Below are 19,882 nucleotides of genomic sequence, written 5' to 3'. Positions count from 1 at the left end.
TGTAGTGTACCTTGATTACATATAACTGGTGTACAAATCAACTACAAACAGACACACAGCCAAGTTCAAAGGAGGTATATTTTGTTCATGAAAGATGTACACACAGGCAGAAATTATTTTTACAGCTTTTGAAAGAACTACAGAGATATTTGTAAGCCAGCTAAAAAAGAGGCAGACAGACCATTAGCTTTAAGAACAGTTTTGAGAGAACCTAGATAGATGAGTGGCAAAAATACCCACAAGGAATTATTTTTTGCATTTGTGCAAGATGTGTGCAAGGACCTGTGTCCTGACTTGGTTTTCCCTGTGTCCTTTAAAACTCCTTGAAGGGGCTCTGGGTTAGGACAGCACGTTCAGTACCACAGATGCTGTTGCCTTACAATGCAAAAGCATTTAGGAATTAAAAATGCACTATTGATACCTGCTTTCACCAAAAATACTGTGTCACAGGAAGTCACCTCCCCTGCTCTGAGAAAAGAAATCCAGAAGATACTCCTTCTACCCTCACTTTTACTCTGGCTCAGCTGCATGCACAACAGTAAGACATAAAGCAAGACAACAACAACTCTGTTTTTACACATATTTCATCAGGTACTTTATCAACATATCTTTCAGAGAGGTAGGCTTTTGTGTGATTATTCCCACTTACTGCTATTACTCCCACTCCTACTAATTAAAGTGCAAGTAAACCCTGTATGCTGGGCAACAACATGGGATTTTTGGACTAATTTCAAGTGGGATATTTAAGATCTAACTTTAGAGCATTGATGCAGTGAGTTCCTCAGTGTAAAAATTCAACCCTATCAATGACAAGGGCACTTCATGTGAGCACCAATAGTTGGTGTTTAAACATAATTTCTGTTGCTTACAAATTAGCCTTTCAATACACCAGGTTGAATTAATTAATCTTTTACAAACCAAAATTATATTAATGATGGAAGATATGCACAGTTCTACATCTAAGCCACTAAACAAGCATGGTTGGACTTTCAATTTACAAGGACTAAGAAATGCCAATGAATTTGAGTAACATTTGTTCAGACCCTTTGAAAACACGCCTATATTTTTATCAATCTCAAAATGCATTTAGCTGCCTAAACATGGATCTCACTCGGGTGTTCAAAACCCACAAGAAAGAAAAAAAAATCCAACCTGATTCAAAGTTCTTGATTCTTTGAAGGACAACTTCTAAGCACTTTTACTGGAATTTGAAAGGGCATTTGGGAAGGGAATTTCTTGTCACTGCAGAGTGAATACTTTTACTGGCTGAGATGTTACAGCTGACACTGACAGGCTCTGGAAGGAAGCTTACAGAAAGATCAGACCTACGTGCACAAGTCTTGATTGGTGTAAAGAAGAGAGAGGATGTTGTAAAGAAACAAATGTAAATTAAAGGAGGGCCCTATTTCAACTTCTTCCTACATGTTTGTAAGAGCAGAGGACAGCTGAGTTATGCTGAGTGGCGTTGCTAAGCAGCACTAAGCATGATTATGCTCCACGTGCACTCCCTTGCCAGTCAAAGGGACATAAAAGGAATAACTTCACACTTCACAAAACCAAGTTTAACTAACACAGTTCAGTTTCCATTTGCAACTCTCTAGATGGATTATAGAGGGAAGATCACAAGCATGGAGTCACCAAGGCTTAAGGCCTTAATGACACTCATCAGCTGCACCACACTCCTGCTCTGCTAGAGCTGACATACCCAGGCTTAAGCATTTGTCACAACTAAACCACTACCTTAAATCACACTGCTGGTTTAAATAAACACATTTTTTCTCAATAGCTGTGGGCAGAGGGCACGCCCACACGTCCTTGGTGGAGCAGCTCAGCTGGACAGCAGAAAACATATCCAGGTGTATCGGTGACCATGTGCCCTTGGCTCATCACAGTTCAGAGGTCTCTGCAAACTGGGACCACCCTATCATGTATCTGTGTGCCTGCTCCACTCTGGCTCCAGCATGTCTCTCCCCTTACATTTGTTGTCAGAAGGATAAATTTAGAGATAATTAGTGCTCATGTGGTAAATAATGCAAGAGTAAGCAGGTGAGAGTCCAGAGGTGCTGTAGCAGTTGCAGGCATACCAAAGAAGGCTCAAGTTGGTTTGAAAAACAGCAGTTCCAACTCACTAATAAAGAGCACAGCATTATTGCCTAAATATTTGAAGCTTCTTTTTTGGACACATTTATAAATGTTGGGTCTCACTACTAATTTTTAAGCCTGACTCTATACTTGTTTTCCTTGTGCAAACAGAACTTCTACTAAAACACCAAAGAAAATGTACATCTAGTGAAGAAAGTCTGACATCTATTTATGCCACTCATTTTGGGGACAGGGCTAAGAGCTTTACCTTTCACCAGAGAGAAAGCAGAAGAAATTATCACGTACTCGACTTTTTGGAAAATTTTCAGTGATATTCCTTTGTACAGTAAAATACCCAAGTTTTCCTTTGAGGCCAGGAATGCTGCCTTCTGTGCCAGGTTAATCCTACATACTGGGCGCTACATCCCCAAGGTGGAGAGTTGACTACAGATTTTCTATTTGGCTGCAAGCACTAGAGAGATTCATTTAGTGTAATCTCCTGCTTTGTGATATGTCTGGAATTTTCACCACCTGCAACTGGGGCAGATTTTCATGTTTTATTTTGCCAATAGTTTGTCTCCCATTTAGAACAGAGAAGGAGCTGCTGATGGTTTCAGTAATATTTTCACCTAAATATATGAGACTCTTCTGACCCTGCAATTCAAAAATTATCAGTATGTAAAGAGAAAAAAAGGGGGGAAAATGCTTTTTGACACCTAAGTGATAATCGTATTCTCTTGAAGTCTGGTCCCAGTTACTGGAGATGATCCCAGAAAATACCTATCTACATGTCTTCTAAAGTGCATGGAGACAAATTTGTGGATAATGGACTAAAATGCAGTGGAAGAGGTGACAGTTCACCTACCTTTAGCCTTTAGGAAAAGAAAAAAGCATTTATAGTATCTGGAAAAGCTAGCACTAAAAATTAACTTACTGACAGAATTCAAAGAACAACAAATAAATTATACTTTCTGTGTATTATTGCTTTTGTCTCGTTTCCAATTTTTAATTATGAATCTTTTGATAGTATAAATTTATGCAACTTCTGTCTCCCAATATCATAAAAATGCAAACACAAATCAGATTTGGTAATAATGAGAAACTGACTTTCACCTAAACATGAGCTGTAATTTATGGTCACAATATGGAAGACAACTTGTCTAAGAAAAGTGACACAGTAGTCTGGACTATTTTGGTTTTTGTTTGGTTTTTTTTTTAAACAAAGTAGTTATTTATATTTTCCAGTTGAGCCTTCATAGCCTCAAACATTTAAACTCACAATGATTCTCAAATAAAACTCCATCACAAAAGGTGGACATAGATCCTATTGCCTCTGGAGTAACCTCAATCAACCTACTAAATATTCTTCTTCCATCTTTATAAAACTCATACCAAGGAAAGGAATACTTGTTACTAATTAGAGTCCTAAAAATCAAAATTATTCATTGTATGGCCTGAGAGGTATCAACCTGAGAACTCTGCATCAAAGAAACAGTAACAGGGATGTTGTATTTCAGAAGTATTTTCCATAGTTTTTTACTAGTCATCCTATATATCTATTAAACCTTATGGGCTTCTAACATACTCAGGAAGAGAGAAACCAGTCTTGCTGCTTACAGATTTGAACAAAACCTTTGCTGAGAGTTGCATTTCCAATGCTTTTCTTATTTTTTGCCAAATATTTGCCCTGCAGACTAGGAATTAACAGCATTTAACACCTGTTTTATTTTGAAAATGGCTTGACAGAAAATTAGCTCATCCACATATGTTTGTGTCTAAATAAAAAAATTAAAAAAGCTAAGGACCAGTGTTTATAGGCTTGCTCCTCCAAAAACTTCAGGATGTCCCTCATGTATGAGTGTTAAACACATGAGTAAACATCCCCAGTATCAAAGGTTGTAATTTTAACAAGCTGAGGTCTCTATGTCACTCCTAACAATTTTAATTTTTACACAGTACTAGCTGCCTCCACAGAATTCCTGCTGAAGATGTAGTTTATGATGAAGACTTATCTACTGGTTTATCCTGCAGTCATATCAAAGAGAGATGTGAGACTCTCAGAGATGTGTCTTTTCACGTGTGACCCAGTAAAAGGATGCTGTCAGGCAGATTTATTCCCTTAGTTTAGGTTTACTGAAAGAATACTTGAGCTTAATACTTAATTGGAACATTTCCATCAATGTTCTAAGTGAAATATCAGTAATTTTGGTTTCCTTCTCGGATGCAAATATTATCACCCTGCAGTGCCTGTAACACAACACAGTGTAGTTACAGCATGTTATAAGATCAGATCAGAAAACAAAGCAGAAACCAAAAAGAAATTTCCAAATTCTCATTGCCCTAACTCCACTTTACCTTACTTGACTGCAATAATTTTTAGCACTGTTAAAAACAGACAGAATTTTAACATGACAGCATCCTTCTAAGTCAGGCAGGCGCACACGTGCAAAAGCCTAGCCCTGCATGGTAAGGATGTGTGTGGACACGTGAAAGACATGACTAGGTGTGTACAAGCCTTCTCTACAAGTGACTAGAAGCCCCAGCAGCAGTGATACTCACGTTGGCACTGTCCCCAGGCCACCCGGGCCCAGCCCCAGCAGCAGTCAATTCTGCTTCCAAAGCGACACAGTCCTGCAGACGAGACCATTTGTCTGGGCCACCTGTACAAGACAGTTCAACAAAGCCTGCTGAAACATTTTAAAAGTAGCTGAAATCATCCTAGAGTTAAAAAAAAAATTAATCTACCAATCAACCAAAAACCCTCAAAAAACAAAGAAGAGCAAAAACCTCTCCTGCACGGACATATATAATTTTTTTTTTTTTTTTTTACTTTTTTTGAAGACAGTAACTGCTGTCAGCTGAGCCTGGGATATTTCTATCGTTAATACTTCGTTTAGTTCAAAAAAATGCAAACGACAATAGGTGAAGGGGGAAACGATAGTTCGGATAACTGAGCAAAGCCTGAAACATGCTTTGCAGTATGCTCACTGCTGCCACTCCCAGGCTGGCACTGAACAGGAGTTCAGAAGTCTGAAACAGAATCTATAGTATGGCCATCACAAAGTTTAGGCATTGTTTTAGTTCACAAAAATTTCTCACTGAAAATTCTCAAAATTTTCTCACTGAAACATTAAAGGAAAAAAATGAAAAAATAAATCTTAGACTGTTAAACAGAAATTAAATATAAAAGGAGAGCTTTGGTCTTCCCTTGCACCAAGGAAAAGATACCACGGCCTCAAGCAGCTATAAACTATTGACACGAATCAGTAAAACTACAGGCTGAAACCCCGTGAGCGCTGCATTTGAAGAGATGCGATTAAAAACAAAAAGAATCCCTGGGGAGGGCGGGGGTCGCGCTAGCCGCTTGTCCCGCTGGGCGCAGTGCCCGCTCCCTGCAGCGCCGCCGGTCGCGACACTTGACACGACACGACGCGACAGGACGGGGCACACGCGCCCCGAGCTTCGTGTCAGAACTTGAGCCGCGATCTCCGCCGCTGTACGCTGGGAGTGCCTCCGGGCGTCAATAAGCTAATTTTATCTCTACAGCACGCGATGCGCTCTGTTTTTAATTCCTGCGGGACGCGGCCCCGCCAGAGCAATGAACTTATCTCGTACCCAAGCCCGTGTTCGGGCTGCCGAGCAAGGCGCGGCGCCGGGCAGGGCGGGCGGCTCGGGGCCGGCAGGTCCGTGTGGGAGCCCCGGGAGCGGCACCGGCGGCCCCGCGCCGCCACCTGCGGCCCGCCCGGCCCGCACCGGGGAGCGCCTCACGCCTCCGCCGAGGGCTCCGCCTCGCCGGGAGCCAGCGACGGCGGCCGGTGCCAGGCGGGAGCCCCGGGGCCACCGCAGCGCCCCGCGTCGAAAAGGGGAGAGCCCGGGCCAGCTCCGCTCCCCCCGAGGGAACGCCGAGTTCGCCCTGCCCGGCCGGTCCCGGCCGGCCGCCCCCGCTCTCCCCGCGCCTACCTTCTGTCAAATTCCCCGGCCGCCCCCAGCGAGAGGCAGGACGCCAGGAGCAGCCGCAGGAGAGCTCCATGGCCGGCGGGGGCCCCGGGCGGGCGGCGGTGGCCGAGGCGCTGCCGGGCGGGCGGGGGTCCGGCTGCCGCCCAGGCCGGCCGCGCTGCCACAGCTCCGGGGCGGCGGCGAGCTCGGCGCCCTCCCTTTCCCTTTCCTCTCGTTCTCCCTCTCCCGGTCCTGCCCGCCCGCCTGGCTGCCAGGCGGAGGAGGCGCGGCGCGGGGAGCGGCAGCGCCGCCCGACCCCGGCAGAGGCGCCCGCGGCCCGCCCGGGGCCGCCTCCCCCTGGCAGGGGCACCTGGCGAGCGTGGGACACCTGGGGCGGCAGAGAGCGGCAACGAGCCCCCGCTGCTGCGGACAGCGAGGCACGAACCGCGGTCTGGGGGCACTGAGAAGGGTGGGCTTCCTTCTCATGAGCTTTTGTGTCTCGAACTTCCTGAAGGAAGATGGTTACGCCCTCCTCTCGACAAAGCTCCCGTCTAAAGGCAAGATGGTTATGATTTGGCCTTCTTTTACCAACAAAACCTTCCCAACAAGAAAGCTTCTTTTAAACACTTACAAGGTGTATGTGGTTTCTTCTGTCTCAAACACTCCTATTAATAGCTCTCAGGTGTGACACCAGGTGTCCAGCCCTTGTGCAGAAGAACAAGTGACAAGTTTAAACACTAACCACACAGAATGCGATGTGCTTGCACCGCTAGTGACAGCAATGACTGCATCTGTACTCACCACTAACATGTTAAAATACAGCCCTTATTTTTGTTTGGTTTCTATGAACTACAGCTTTAGGACTTACCAAAGGACACTTCTAATAACAGCCTGTCACCAGTTTAGGGTCAGAGTTGTTCTGAGATCTCTCTGATTACAGACAGATGGGGTCAAGCACTGGGACTGGGTTGCAGCATTTGTTTAAATTGTGCCCACATCAAGGCTAAAGCTCATCAGCTGTTCCTACAAGTCTGGCTGTAGCTTAGAAGCAGAAAACAAGGGTTTTCTCTGGATTGTGCTATAACACAAAGCCAAACCCTTCAGAAAGCAGTTGTATGCCAACTGCGACTTAAAGTTTCCGATTTCAGCTGGTAGTTCTGTGCAGAGCATTTTCCACCCTCAAAACACTTCACAGATAATTCAAGTTATACTGTGCAAAGGTGGCCATTTTTTGCACAAGGTACAAATTGTGCTAGTAAGCCTTCAAAAATTACACCTTTTCTCAGAATGATTTTAGCACTTTCTGCTCACATTTGAGCAGAAGACCCCCTCCAATGCTCATTTCCCTCTTTTTTCATATTTTTGTGACCATACAATCCCCAAGATAAACTTTCTGTCCACAGCATCAGCCCAGAACTTTTCAGACACAGAGAAAAAAAAACTGTAGAAACTACAAGGGAATGATTCTGCAAGGTGCTTGTGCCTGTGCTCAGATAACATGCAAGCCTTCCAGAGGACTCAGATACAAAATTTACACTGAGGACCAAGCCTAGTTCCCTCCATTCACATGAGACGCTGATAGCCAAGCAGTGTTTGCAGTGATACGGTGCTGTTTGGGAAAGATAGAAGAGCATCTGTCTTGTGTTAGATCCTTGCTGAATTATAGAGCTGATTGCCAGTTCTTGACTGATTGATAATTGTTTTCTTTCACTTGGATGTGTGATGTGGTGTAACAGACCATGCATAGTGAAATCACTGTCAAGATTTAATGGGCAAAAGGGGATATAACCTATTTGTGATAAACACTAGGATTTCTTTCTGGCAACAGCATCTGCATGTTCCTTTCCAACTTGAAGGAAAAAAAAAGTGTACACAAATTGCACCACTGCCAAGTCCAAGACAAGTGCCAAAAACAACATTTGACCGTCATTCTGAATTAAGGTCTAGGGCAACCTGACACTTTCCCTCTCATGTCCAAAGGGACATGTCATAAAATCAATTCCTTTAATGCAATGCTGCATAATGGTACTTAATGTACACAGCAACTTTAAAGCACACACTATTCCTTTAAAGCATATTCACTCACAGATGGCAGTAAGATCATTTAATCTCTCCAGACTGCACTGAGTATTTAAGACTTCCTCAGCAGCCTGTTTGGCTCTCTTGTATGTTAATACTAGTGTGCTGGTCAGACATGGTGCCTACTCTAATTAAGATTGTCTGCTTTTGGTTGACTTCTGCTGCCTTTACAATTTGTTTTGGAACATCAACCCAAAAAAGCAGTTAACCAGTCACTGCAAGATCACATATTACACTTTCATACCCATCAGTGGAACTGAACATCCACTCACTTATGAATTCATTCATTTTGGCAATGGTTCATCATGACTAGTGGTGTTCTCCTAGCAGTTAAGGCAGTTTCTCATATCCATGACAGTAGAAGGATTGCTGAGTGAGCTGTCAAAGAATCAGATCTCTTGATGAGTTAAAGGTGTGTTAAGTTGTGTGAGTATGCCTCAAGATACTATATAGAAGATGGAGATAGAGAAGTTGTTGGCAGTATGACAATAAAAAGCACTTTTATGACTTGTGTTTAATGAAGCAGTATGAAAGTCTGGCAAAATGCTGATGCCATGGGGTCAGCTGACCTGATGTCCAGCAAGACTTAACTAACAATAGAAGTCCAGCAGCTGTGCATCAAGCACTCAGATGATTGACTAGAACAAGTGTCCAAGCAGGTTTCTTTAAAGTTACTGGTAAGACATTTGGTTAAGCATAACATGATAGTCAGGTTTTTAGCTGCAAATTAGCAACAATGAAGCAGAAACACAGACAAAGATAAGTATTTTGGATAGCAATGCTGCTATACTTCTATATAAAAAGTCCAATCTCACAGGAAGGTGAATTTGACTGAAAAAGTGTTCATTTAATGTAAGTATAGTGACCCTTCCTAGTTTTTTTTACTCTTCTCCATTCCTCCATAATTATCTTTATGTGTCTTGTGCCAAAACAGCCACACTATCAGTCATGATCTTCATCTCAGACTTCTAGTCTCATGGGTATATTGAGCTCAGATTGAGACAATTCTATGCAAATCGAGACTCTAAACTTGATAAGATACACTGTGTTGAGAGCAGAGGAAGAGTTGAAAATACTTGCAGCTGAAAAAACTTGCATCTGACCATGCCATTATCAAGCCCATTGGTTCTGAATGATCTATAATTTCTGAGGGAATCAAGTCCCAGGTACATATTCTATTGCTGTATTCTGCACCATAAGTGATGAAGGCACATCTGACTGCATGCAAATCTGAATCCTGGTGATAAGGCAGAAGAGAATTAAGAAATGCTTTGAGAGAGGGGCTTGCTAATTCTGCTGCATGGAGGGTAAAGATGGTGAGGGCAACTGCTCCTTCTGGGACAGAAAGTGTGAAAGAGTGGCATCTGGCACACTGCAGTTTAACTACACATGGGGGAACATGTTCAGTGCACTGCTCAGGACAGTAGTGATGTTTCAAAAATCCACAACAGTACAGTGCACAGTATATGTCCAGTATATACTCCATTAAAGAATCAAGAATCACTGTCATGAGCCATATATGTAACTGGTGGCACAAGGAACATGAACTAAAAACACGTATAAACAACAGGAAACCCAGTTCTAAGGAAGACAAGCTTATTTGCAGTTTTGTCTAGTGAAATGAACCTTGTGTGCTTGGGACCTGCTCCTCTCTAACAACACTACTGACTTTTACTTCACCTGGGGCAGGCTGTGCCCAGCAGTCTCAGTGTTCCAAACTTCTGCTGCAGGATGAACTCCTTTTTTTTTTTTTTTTATGTTCTTTGTTGCTATAACCATTCCCAAGGGGGAAAACTAACAGAACAGAAACAGTTTCCAGAATACTCCCTGGCATCATCTGGACAGGCAATATTAAAAAAAAAAAAAAAAAGAGCTGTAAAGATACAAGTGGCAGATATTTTAGGCTGGCAGATATTGGTAAATATGGTAGATGATAGAATATGGTAGATATGACAGAAATCACACAGAAAGAAATTTAACATTTATCTTCATTGTTACACATACCTATGAATTGGACATAAACACACCAATAGAAAATTTTGCCTTCAGGGTATTCTACTGCCAACTAACTTTTCTTTGAGGAAGGTATTAAATATGTTCTTTCAAGTCTACTTTCCTAATATTGACTTCCTCCTTGTCTTAAAGCACATTATGAATGTTAATAAATCAAGTCCTCTATTCAGCAGAATCAGTCAATAACACTGCCACTTACATAAGAAGAAATTAAGGAACAGAAAAATTACTTTTCCACAAATCAAATAACCTGTCATCAAATCAGGAACAGATCTCCTGTTTTTCAATTTCATACTTAAACCCCAAATCCATCCTTCCTCTTTTCTAGGTATTTCACTCTTGTTGAGGCTGAGAAAGTTGACCACAAATCCCACATTATCCCAAGTCACTAAATCACACCACAACTTGTGTAAAAACCACTTGATTTGCAGTTAATGGCCAGCAGGGTCACAGTCTGCATTTGTGCTGTTAATGTAACAAGCATAGTTCTTACAAAATGGAACAGAAGGAAAGAATCCAAGTCCAAATTTCCTATGAGACTTTCAATGTCACTACTTTTCCTCTGAGGCTATGCAATTCTATGATGTATTTAAAAGTAAAATTTATTAAGTAAATATTATCTCCGTCACATGGCACGTAAAAATCTCTATGACTCCCATGCTAATAAGAAAACTATAAGGTATCAAGGAAATACAGCAATTCAATCAGCTAAATCACTCTTATACTCCAGCTCTCTCTTAGTAAACCTTCTTGAAAGGGTATGGAAAATCATTCAACCTGTCAGACACTGTAGTATCCAATTACCTTCTATGCAGATAAACCCTGTGCTTTGGATACTAGTTCAAAAGCTTCCATATGCTTTTTCTGCATGAAGTCTTCCAAATTAATTTGCTTTTTTCCAGTAAGTTTTTTCCACATATACTTGATCCCTCTTTAAACACTATGAGTAGTATTTGTGCTGAAGTTTACTGCATTTCATTACAGTGCAAAGAAGTTATCTTCCCCTGTAAATAAATAATAATTTGCCTTTCAAAACTCTGCAAAATTTCATATGTATGAAATGTGCATATATAATTTAAAAAGATTTCTAGCTCTCCACATTACCAATTTTGATACCAAACATATTTTGCACAGGGCATCAGAATGATTATCCCCCAAATTTAACATTACCCCATTCATTAGGGAGTCAGTCTACTTTGCCTAACTTTTTTCCCTGTAATTTTTGTAAGGTTCTACTGTTCTAGTAATACACTGAGTCCAATACAGGTCCTGTGTTTTTCAGCTCATGCTACAGCACTTCATGTCCAGTTCTACACTGCGCAGCCAATGCCTGATGCTGCTTGCTTTCCTCAAGAAGGCCAGTGCTGGAGCACAAGAACACCATACTACATCATCAGTACTTTGTCACTTCAATCACAATTGTCTCCATGGGATGCATGCACATGCATTTAGCAGTCAGAGAGAAGAGACCAAAACTGAGGCAGAAGCAAGACATTCAGCCTTAGTGATATTTACCCAAGAAATATTATTTATATGGCAAGAAAATACACACTCAGCAACACTTTGGATCAACTGCACTGTCTTTTTCATGGGCAAGAGGTGCATAAAACCCTTCTGTTCAACAACATTAAAGGCAGACAACAGATTCTTTAAAAAAGAAAACAACCCAAAAAAGAAAAACGTAATCACCAGATTACTCCCCATATCTAAATAAAATATAAATAAAATAAAACGGGAAAAGAGTTATGTATGTCATAGAGAGGATAACTAATAAAAAGCTTTTAAGAATCAAAACCCACAAATATGTGAGTTGAAACCAAACTTAACTGCACAATTTCTGCTATAATTTCAACAAAAGAAAAAGATAACATTAACAGAAGAGATTTGCATGAAGACATGCTCTTTTTCACATAATTCTAATAGGAACTGTATTGAATTAAGCAGGCCAGCAGTTTTGTATATTACCTGAAAAAATTATGGACTTCAGCTAAGTTTTCTCTTTCATGAGCCAAAACTGCAAGCTAGAACTTCTTAGGTTGTATAAGAATTTTAATATATAAGGAAGAGCCATAAATCAACCTGAAAAGTTGTCTTTATGACAAAAGCAGAGAATAATTTGGTGCAGCGTGGATTCAATTGTTCCTGCTCATGAATTATGGTCCTTACAGCAAGAAATACACTGGGAGATGCAGAACCAGAAGAAAATTATTTACAACTGCCTAAGGTACCAGCTTAGACTGACAAACAGTTTTCATAACTTTGTTCCTCACTGTGCCTTGGGCTCTTTGCCCATACTGGGGGAGGAGGGAGAGGGCAAGTATGGGTATGCTGCCCAGACTTCCTATATAAATTACAAATTATAAATTATAAAAATGTCTTTCCAGAGGGAAATGATCAAGCACTACTTTTACCTGGTCCTTTAGGCTGTTTTATTTTTCTCATAATGAACCTGAATCTCTACATGAATTCTAGCAAAGATGGAGTAAATTAGCTGAAAATAAATAAATCACTCTTGGTCCCTCTTTCCTGAGGGAAAACTAGGTTTCATTTGGTTTCAGGTGCTGTATCCTTGCTTGCCTAAGCTCAGCTATAGTTGTGTAATGACATGTATCCTCTGGTACTAGTTACTAATAAATTGACCTAGAACTGCTTATATAAATGAGTTTAAATTGCTATTCTCAAGGGAATATGGCTGTGTCTAATGGAATTTTTTATTTGATTTCAGTCTTGTTTTGACATACAGAAAATTCCTAGTATATTTCCAAGGGGAAATAGGAGGCAAGAGAACCTAGTGCAGATGCTCTGAGGAAGAGTTTTCATTTAGTTTTGATTTTGTTGACCCAGATTCTCTGTTCAACTTTATATTAAACTGCAAGCTCTGAAAGAATATTTGAGACTGAAAGGGACCTCTATTGGTCACCTGGTTCAAGGTCCCTCCTCAAGCAGGGTCACCTACAGCTGATTGCCCAGGGCTGTGTCCAGGCAGTTTTTGAATTGTTCCAAGGCTGAAAACCCCTCAACATCTCTGGGCAGCCCATTCCAGTACTCAGTCACCCTCAGTGAAAAAGTGTTTCTTCATGTTCAGGTGGAATCTCCTGTTTGAGTCCATAGCCTCTTGTCTTGTCACTGGACACTATTGGCAAGTACCTGGCTCCATCTGCTTTACACCACCTTCCTTTCAAGTATTATTCCACATTGATGAGATTCCCCCAAGCCTTCTCATCTTTCAGGCTAAAGAGTCCTGTTTCTCTCAGCCTTTACTCCTGGGAGAAATGGTCTTGTCCTTTAAATACTTGGTGGTCCTTTTCTGGACTTGTCTCCAGTAGCTTTGTATCTCTTGTATTTGGGAGCCCAGGGCTAAACCCAGCAATCCAAGTATGGCCTTACCAGTGTTGCGTAGAGGTGAAGGATCACCTCCCTTGACCTGCTGGCAGCAATCCTGCCAATGCAGCCCAGGATACCGCCTTTGCAGTGGTCATACTGCTGGCTCCTGTTCAGCCTGGTGTCCACCAGGCCCCCAGGCTCTTTTGTGCAAAGCCATCAGTGTGCAGTGCATGGGCTTGTTCCTCTGCAGGTGCGGAACTTTGCACTTGCCTTTGTTGACCTGCATAGAGCCCTTGCCAGCCCATTGCTCCAGCCTGTCGAGGTCTCTCTGGAAGACCCTCTGGCATGTCAGCCACTGTCTCAGTTTGGGGTCATCAGCAAACTTGCTGATGCCACAAGTGCATGTGCCACATCATCCAGTTTGGTAACAAAGACATTAAACAGATCAGGAACCAGTGAAACCTCCGTGAAACTAGAAATTTATAGCAATAAAATTTTCATCTGTTTTAAGTCAAAAAAACACAAGATCTCATAGAAGTAGAGTAGTAATAGATAAATTAAGCAGTAGATAAATAAAGCACTTGACTGGTATCATGATTAGTACTCAGAGAGTTGCTTGGGAGCCTTTTACTGCCTTTCAGCAGTACAGATTTTGCTTGTGGTTTTCATTAAGTAGTATTAGAGAGACTAAGTTGTGCATGAACTTCATGTCTTCAGAATACATTGTGAGAGACGAGAGGATGCAGAAGATTTAATATGGGTTTAAGTGCTGAGCATGAAAGGAAATTAAGCAGTTTCAGGGTTATCTACAGGGGTTGGTGGACATTTACTGATTATTTTATATTCTGCTAAAATAATGCAGTAACATTCAATTTTATTTCATGCTGTGCTCATTTTGAAGCTGTATATTTAAAACCAGTAAGTACACAAATAACATTTTTGAAGACTTCTATGTGTTTTCAGGGATATTTTTCAAGAAAAGACAACAAGTATTGTGTTTCCTTTAAAATGCAATCCGACAAATGCCAGAACTGTTGAAATAAAGCGCAATTCTCCTGAATTGCAATTTTCTTAGGGCAGAGAAATAAAACAGTTCTGACTTAGACTGGGAGCACAAGACTAGAAGATTTCTCCATTAGTAATGAGGAGACTCCACAGAAGATGAAGTGAGAAAATTTCAGAAAGAGTTGTAACGAATATCATTAAAGGAGAGGGGAATTCTAAAAGACATTGCAACAAATCTATTCACAATTTTAAAACTGTTTTTCAGACTTTATTAAAGTGTTCCAATATAAATTAAAAACAGTCCTGCAGAGCTCTACAGATTCCACCTGTAAGAGACTTAGTGGCAGAATTAATGACTAATTCTATGGAGGGACAGAGGGCTGCAAGAGCACATCGATGAGCTCCATTCAGCTTCTCATCCACCAAATTACCAAGTGCTTCTCCTCAGGGCTGATTTTAATCTAATCTTCACCCAGCCTTTTTTTGTGCTTCAGCCAGCCCGTGCATTTGTGCTTGTCCAAGACCTGGCACTTGGCCTTGCTGAATATCATGAGGTTTGCATGGAACGTCCTGTTAAGCCCACCAAGGTCCCTCTGGGTGATATCCCATCCCTCCAGCATGTGGACCCCACCACTCAGCTTGGTATTGTTCAGCAAATTGTCTCAGAGCACACTAAATTTCCACTGTCCATGTCACAGACAAAAATATGAGAAAGTGCCAGTCCCAAGAACAACCCCTGAGGAACACCTCTTGTCACTGCTCTCCATGAGCACTGGACATGAAGCCATTGACCACAACCCTTTGAGTGCAACCATGCAGCTAATTCCTCATCCATTCTGTGGTCCATTCATCAAATCCATGTCTCTCTAGTTTAGAGACAAGGAGGATGTGTGGGACAATATCAAATGCTTTGCACAAGTCCGGGCAGCTGACACCAGTTGCTCTTCCCTTATCAACCAACCATGACTGAGAACTATGCTTGGTCAGGTGGGGGAACTATCAAGAGCTGAAAAAATAGACAGGAGAGTGTCTACAGAAAGGCCTACCTTCTTCCAAGAACCATAGCCTGAGCTGCTCTAAAATATTTTTCAATAACCTGAATAGCATGAAAGCTGTACCTTTATAGTGAAAAATTGTCAGCTCTGAAAGGCAGAGGGAAACTATCCAGTTAAATGAGGTATCATTTTTCCTTCAAGTGCAGTTAAAGAATGTCAGCTGCCCATCAGAAAATCAGACTGTCAGCCTTGCATAGTACTCAGTTTGTACTTTCAGTGAAAGGAAAGGCAGTGATGACCTAAGGAAAAAATTAATATATTTTAAGCATGTTAAGTCAGGAAGAAACCAAAAGAAGTCCACTTAAAGGGTCAGGTTTGTTTGTGCTGTAAAATGACACTGAAGATACTAATCTGTGGTTCTTGGCTCCCAGAAGACTACGATTTTTGGATTCAAACAAACAAGTATTGAAGCTAAACCTAGTTGTCCTGGACTTTTAATTCATTTAGTTTATGAATCATTTCCCCAACATCAATAGCATTGATGAATGAAAAGTTAGGTGTGCTCACTTCTAGGGCAGCTCTGTACAGTGGATGCAACCCCAAGGAGTACTGTATCAGTGTGCCCTAGGCATATCTCTCATAAAAATTTCTACAGATTCCTTGTACATCTCAAAACCTGACTGAGTTTCTCATTCACACAGTGACAGGAGAGCAAGATCTGGAGTATTGATTAGAATTTAACTAGCACCTCCTAGCATTTACTGCTTTGAGTAATTTCTTCCTATTTGGTTTCATGGGTGTCAAATTCAGCTTTGATTTTCTTGGCTCAAACCAGCAAATTACCAAATAAAGGTATTTTCTACTCTTTCTCAATAAATGGAAGGTGCATACATACAACAATGAGAGTCAGACAGTACTTACAGAAACCTGCTGTGCTTTGTATAAGAAATGAATCTAGTGGACTTGATCATCCAGGCAGAAAACATTACTCTTCAAAAGTACAGCTTGAGAACACCAGCTGAAAACTTTATCTTACTGTCTTCTGCGCTGCACTGACTCTGCTCTGTAGATGAAGATAAGTATTAATTCCTAGGAATCTTGTGCATGTGTGTGCTTACATTTTCATGGTTAACAGATCTTTAGAGAGGCACTAACATTCTTCAAGATTAGATTCACAAGGAAAAGTGTAAAACTGTATTTTCCAGCAATCTCCACACAGAGTAGCAAATTCTGTATAAGAATGGTAGACACAGAATGGTACTGTGTTCTCCTCAGAACTTGAGTGCTCCCTCTTCTTCCAGCTAAGGTAAGTGCTACCATCAAATGGATTAGCTGATTTATGTCTGTCAGGTTGGCAGTGTACATGCCAGTGGTGTTTATTCTTGGAACAGCAGCTACTGTGTATACCAATAGTACACAATACCCTGCTAATGCAAACTTATCAAGAGACAAAAACAACTGCAGTTGCAAGTTCTCTCAGTAAGGACTATTCCACTGGAATGTATTTTACTTCTGAGGGCTTTTTAGTATTTACTACAGAGCATATAAATGTAATCCAATTGTAGTAAAGATTCATAAACTAACCAAAGGTTTCAAATTGCATGTTTGCTTCAGATCACTTTGAAAAGGATTTTCTTTTCCAGAATCCTACTTTGAATGTAAAATGTTACTCCAGCACGGATGAGGTATCTATTTATAACCAAATGTTTGTGTGCAATGGTCAAATCCAAAAAAAAAAGGAATTGAAGGTTTATTTTAGTCTTGATTTTCTTCCAATACCTTGTGCAATTTATCCTGAAATTCTAATTATATCCCCCTATATAAACACTGCAAATATGAAAACTGAAAGGAAGTGTATTTGCTAGAGCTTTTTTCCTCATTTTCCAAAGTAAAGAGATGCTTGTGGTCAAATTACTTAATGAAAAGAATTCAGTGTGTCAGCAATCATCCCAACAAAGAAAACATGTCCATTTACAGTACTGTTCAACTATTTCTATAGTTGGTGACCACATTAAATGGGTATTTGAATGGAAGCATGCCAGATGAATAAAAACAACCTTCTTGGGTGCCAAATATTAGCTCTTTCTACAAAATTAGCTAAATGTGTGCAAAATTATACACACCTACTATAACTGCTGACCTCTCAGACAACTCTATAGTCTGTATCCAATGTGATTTTGTTTAAGAGAGCAATGCCAATAAAATACACCAGGAGTTATCATCAGCCCAACATGTCATCATCCAAGATTATATTGAACCATAGCAAAATATATGCCTTATAGCTCAGGAACTGTAGCACTGCAAAATGGGTACAAAAATGGGCATCAATTCTTGAAAGAATCTAGAGTTGAAGATGAAAAGTAATTTTAGATAGACAAGCCCCATAATAACCAGGAGCCTGGCAATTCTACAGCCTTTGCATAGTTGCAAAATGTAACTGAATAAAAGTTAATTTTAGAAAGTCGCCCATTGCAGACCTCAGTTGAAGGAGGGTGCCTGGGATTTGCAGTAGTGAATCACAACTTTGATTCTTCGGGTTGCCAACAGTGATCTGGACTTGATGCCTCTGAGAAAGGAGCAAGAAAGTTTGTAATGAATAGCAGTTGGCTCAAAATTCTTGGCCTAAGTTCTAAACCATGAGGCTTCCATCCCTCATGATCCTTCCCTGTCATCTATTTTAACTATGCATAACTTTGTTGTCCTTATTTAAAACTCCCTCTATTTGAAAGCCTAATTTAAAACCTGGTAGTTGTTGTGGGAAATTCCACTGGCTAAATACAAATACCACAAAGAAATATGCATGTTATAAAATGCAATCACTTAACCTTGAGTTTGCAAACTTATTGGCACCCTGAGAGCTCTACCAGAACTTGTTTATGATATCCCAGACCACCATTTTTGTATTTTCTTTGTGAAATAGTAGGATTCTTTGCATAAAGCTATTAAAATCACCTACCTTATTTTCTTCAGCTTCTGCTTGCATTGTAATGTGTGTTTTTTATACAAGACTGAATGCAACCAAATTGGAGGTCAGCATGTCACCAAAAATAAAAAACCAAACATCACATAAGGAGCTCTTTCCTCTATCATTTCAAACAGCCAGTGATAACCCAGAAATAGTCCACAGTCCAGGACATACCAGATTAAAAACCTTTCTACAAACATATCACAGGGGAGGGGAACAAAATTGCTAGAGGGAAAGAGTTCCACAGCTGGAGTATGTCAAATAACCATGCTCCATTCAGCCCACCCTTACCTCTGCACATTTACACCCCACTGCAATCTCCACGTGCCTGCACCAGAAGTATCCCAGCTATCTGGGGAATATCAGGCTAAAACATCTAAAATACTGGTAGGGTAGCTACTAGATGGGGTTTTTATCTGTTTTTTTCTTATCCAAGTAAGTTTAAAATGACATTTTAGACTTATCCTTGTTTATTTCAGAGGTCAAAAAACTTACCCGTTTCCTCCATGTTTGCCATTTCCCATCTTACCACAGCCACAGCTACTTTTTCCCTCCTTGGGTGTAGTTCTCTAACTCATACAAGTCCACAGAAATAAACAGGACCCATCTGAGAGTCCTGGGAGAGCTGGCTGGCATCATCATGAGGCTGCTGCTTATGGTCTGAAAGGTTGTGAAGCCTGGGGTGGTTTCCCAATAATTTAAGAAAGGTAAATCTTTCAGCCTGAAGGACAACTCAAGGGACCTACGTGGAGGGCACTCTCATTTCCACCCCTGGGCAAATGAGAGGAAGGCCTCTTAGAAGCCCTCTAACCCAACACACTATGATTTCCATCTAACTCTGCAGCTTCCTTGAGAAATGGGTATGAACTCCACACATAAACTCTAAAACTGAGAATTTTTTCCATCCTTCATAATATCTGTAACATCATTTTAAGAACACTTGACCTATCATTCCCTAATCATTACAAAATTATAGATCTGTGATGGGAGTCCTGCCAAGGTCTTTGAGACGCTACTGTTTAAAAGTGAACAAAATTACAGAAATCCAAAGGAATAAAACACCAAAACTGAGAAAGACATAAAAAATTTGGCTTCAAGACAATGCTGGAAGTAAGGAAAGTTTAGTTTTCAGTTCTCTGTATCATGGCACAATGAATTTACTGTTGCATTTTTAGCTGAGATCTGCCTTTACCTCTTTATTACTTTTGGATAGCAGAATAATTTTCTTTCTTATGTCCAGTTATTATATCTCTGGACAATTGCATTTCTCTTCAGTGGAACTTAGGATTGTACTGCTGTAATTGAAGGAACTGGAGCTACAACACACTTGTACTGCCAACAGCTCAAAGTCAGCAACCAACTACATGCATTCAAAAACACATTCCTTCAAAAGCCTCCAGATTCTAATTCTATGAAACCTTACAACACTCAAAGCAGCAGTTTGTTAATGTACCAGTTATTCTCAAAGAACCTTGCTTTCTTT

General features: G+C 40.8%; 1 protein-coding gene across 1 annotated transcript in view; it reads right to left on the bottom strand.

Annotated features, from left to right (window-relative positions):
* The window catches only part of NPNT (nephronectin), a 61,426-nt gene extending 42,519 nt beyond the window's left edge, over positions 1–18,907 (bottom strand). Inside the window, 3 exon segments of the mRNA XM_030948337.1 lie at positions 4,642–4,742; positions 6,043–6,499; positions 18,895–18,907. Of these exon segments, the coding sequence (XP_030804197.1) occupies positions 4,642–4,742; positions 6,043–6,499; positions 18,895–18,907 (571 nt within the window).
* Positions 18,908–19,882: the final 975 nt, after the last annotated feature.

This window comes from Camarhynchus parvulus, chromosome 4 (assembly GCF_901933205.1).
Source record: "Camarhynchus parvulus chromosome 4, STF_HiC, whole genome shotgun sequence".
Taxonomy (NCBI): Eukaryota; Metazoa; Chordata; class Aves; order Passeriformes; family Thraupidae; genus Camarhynchus; species Camarhynchus parvulus.
Note: the sequence above shows the minus strand (reverse complement) of the source record. Positions and strands in the feature narration are given on the sequence as shown.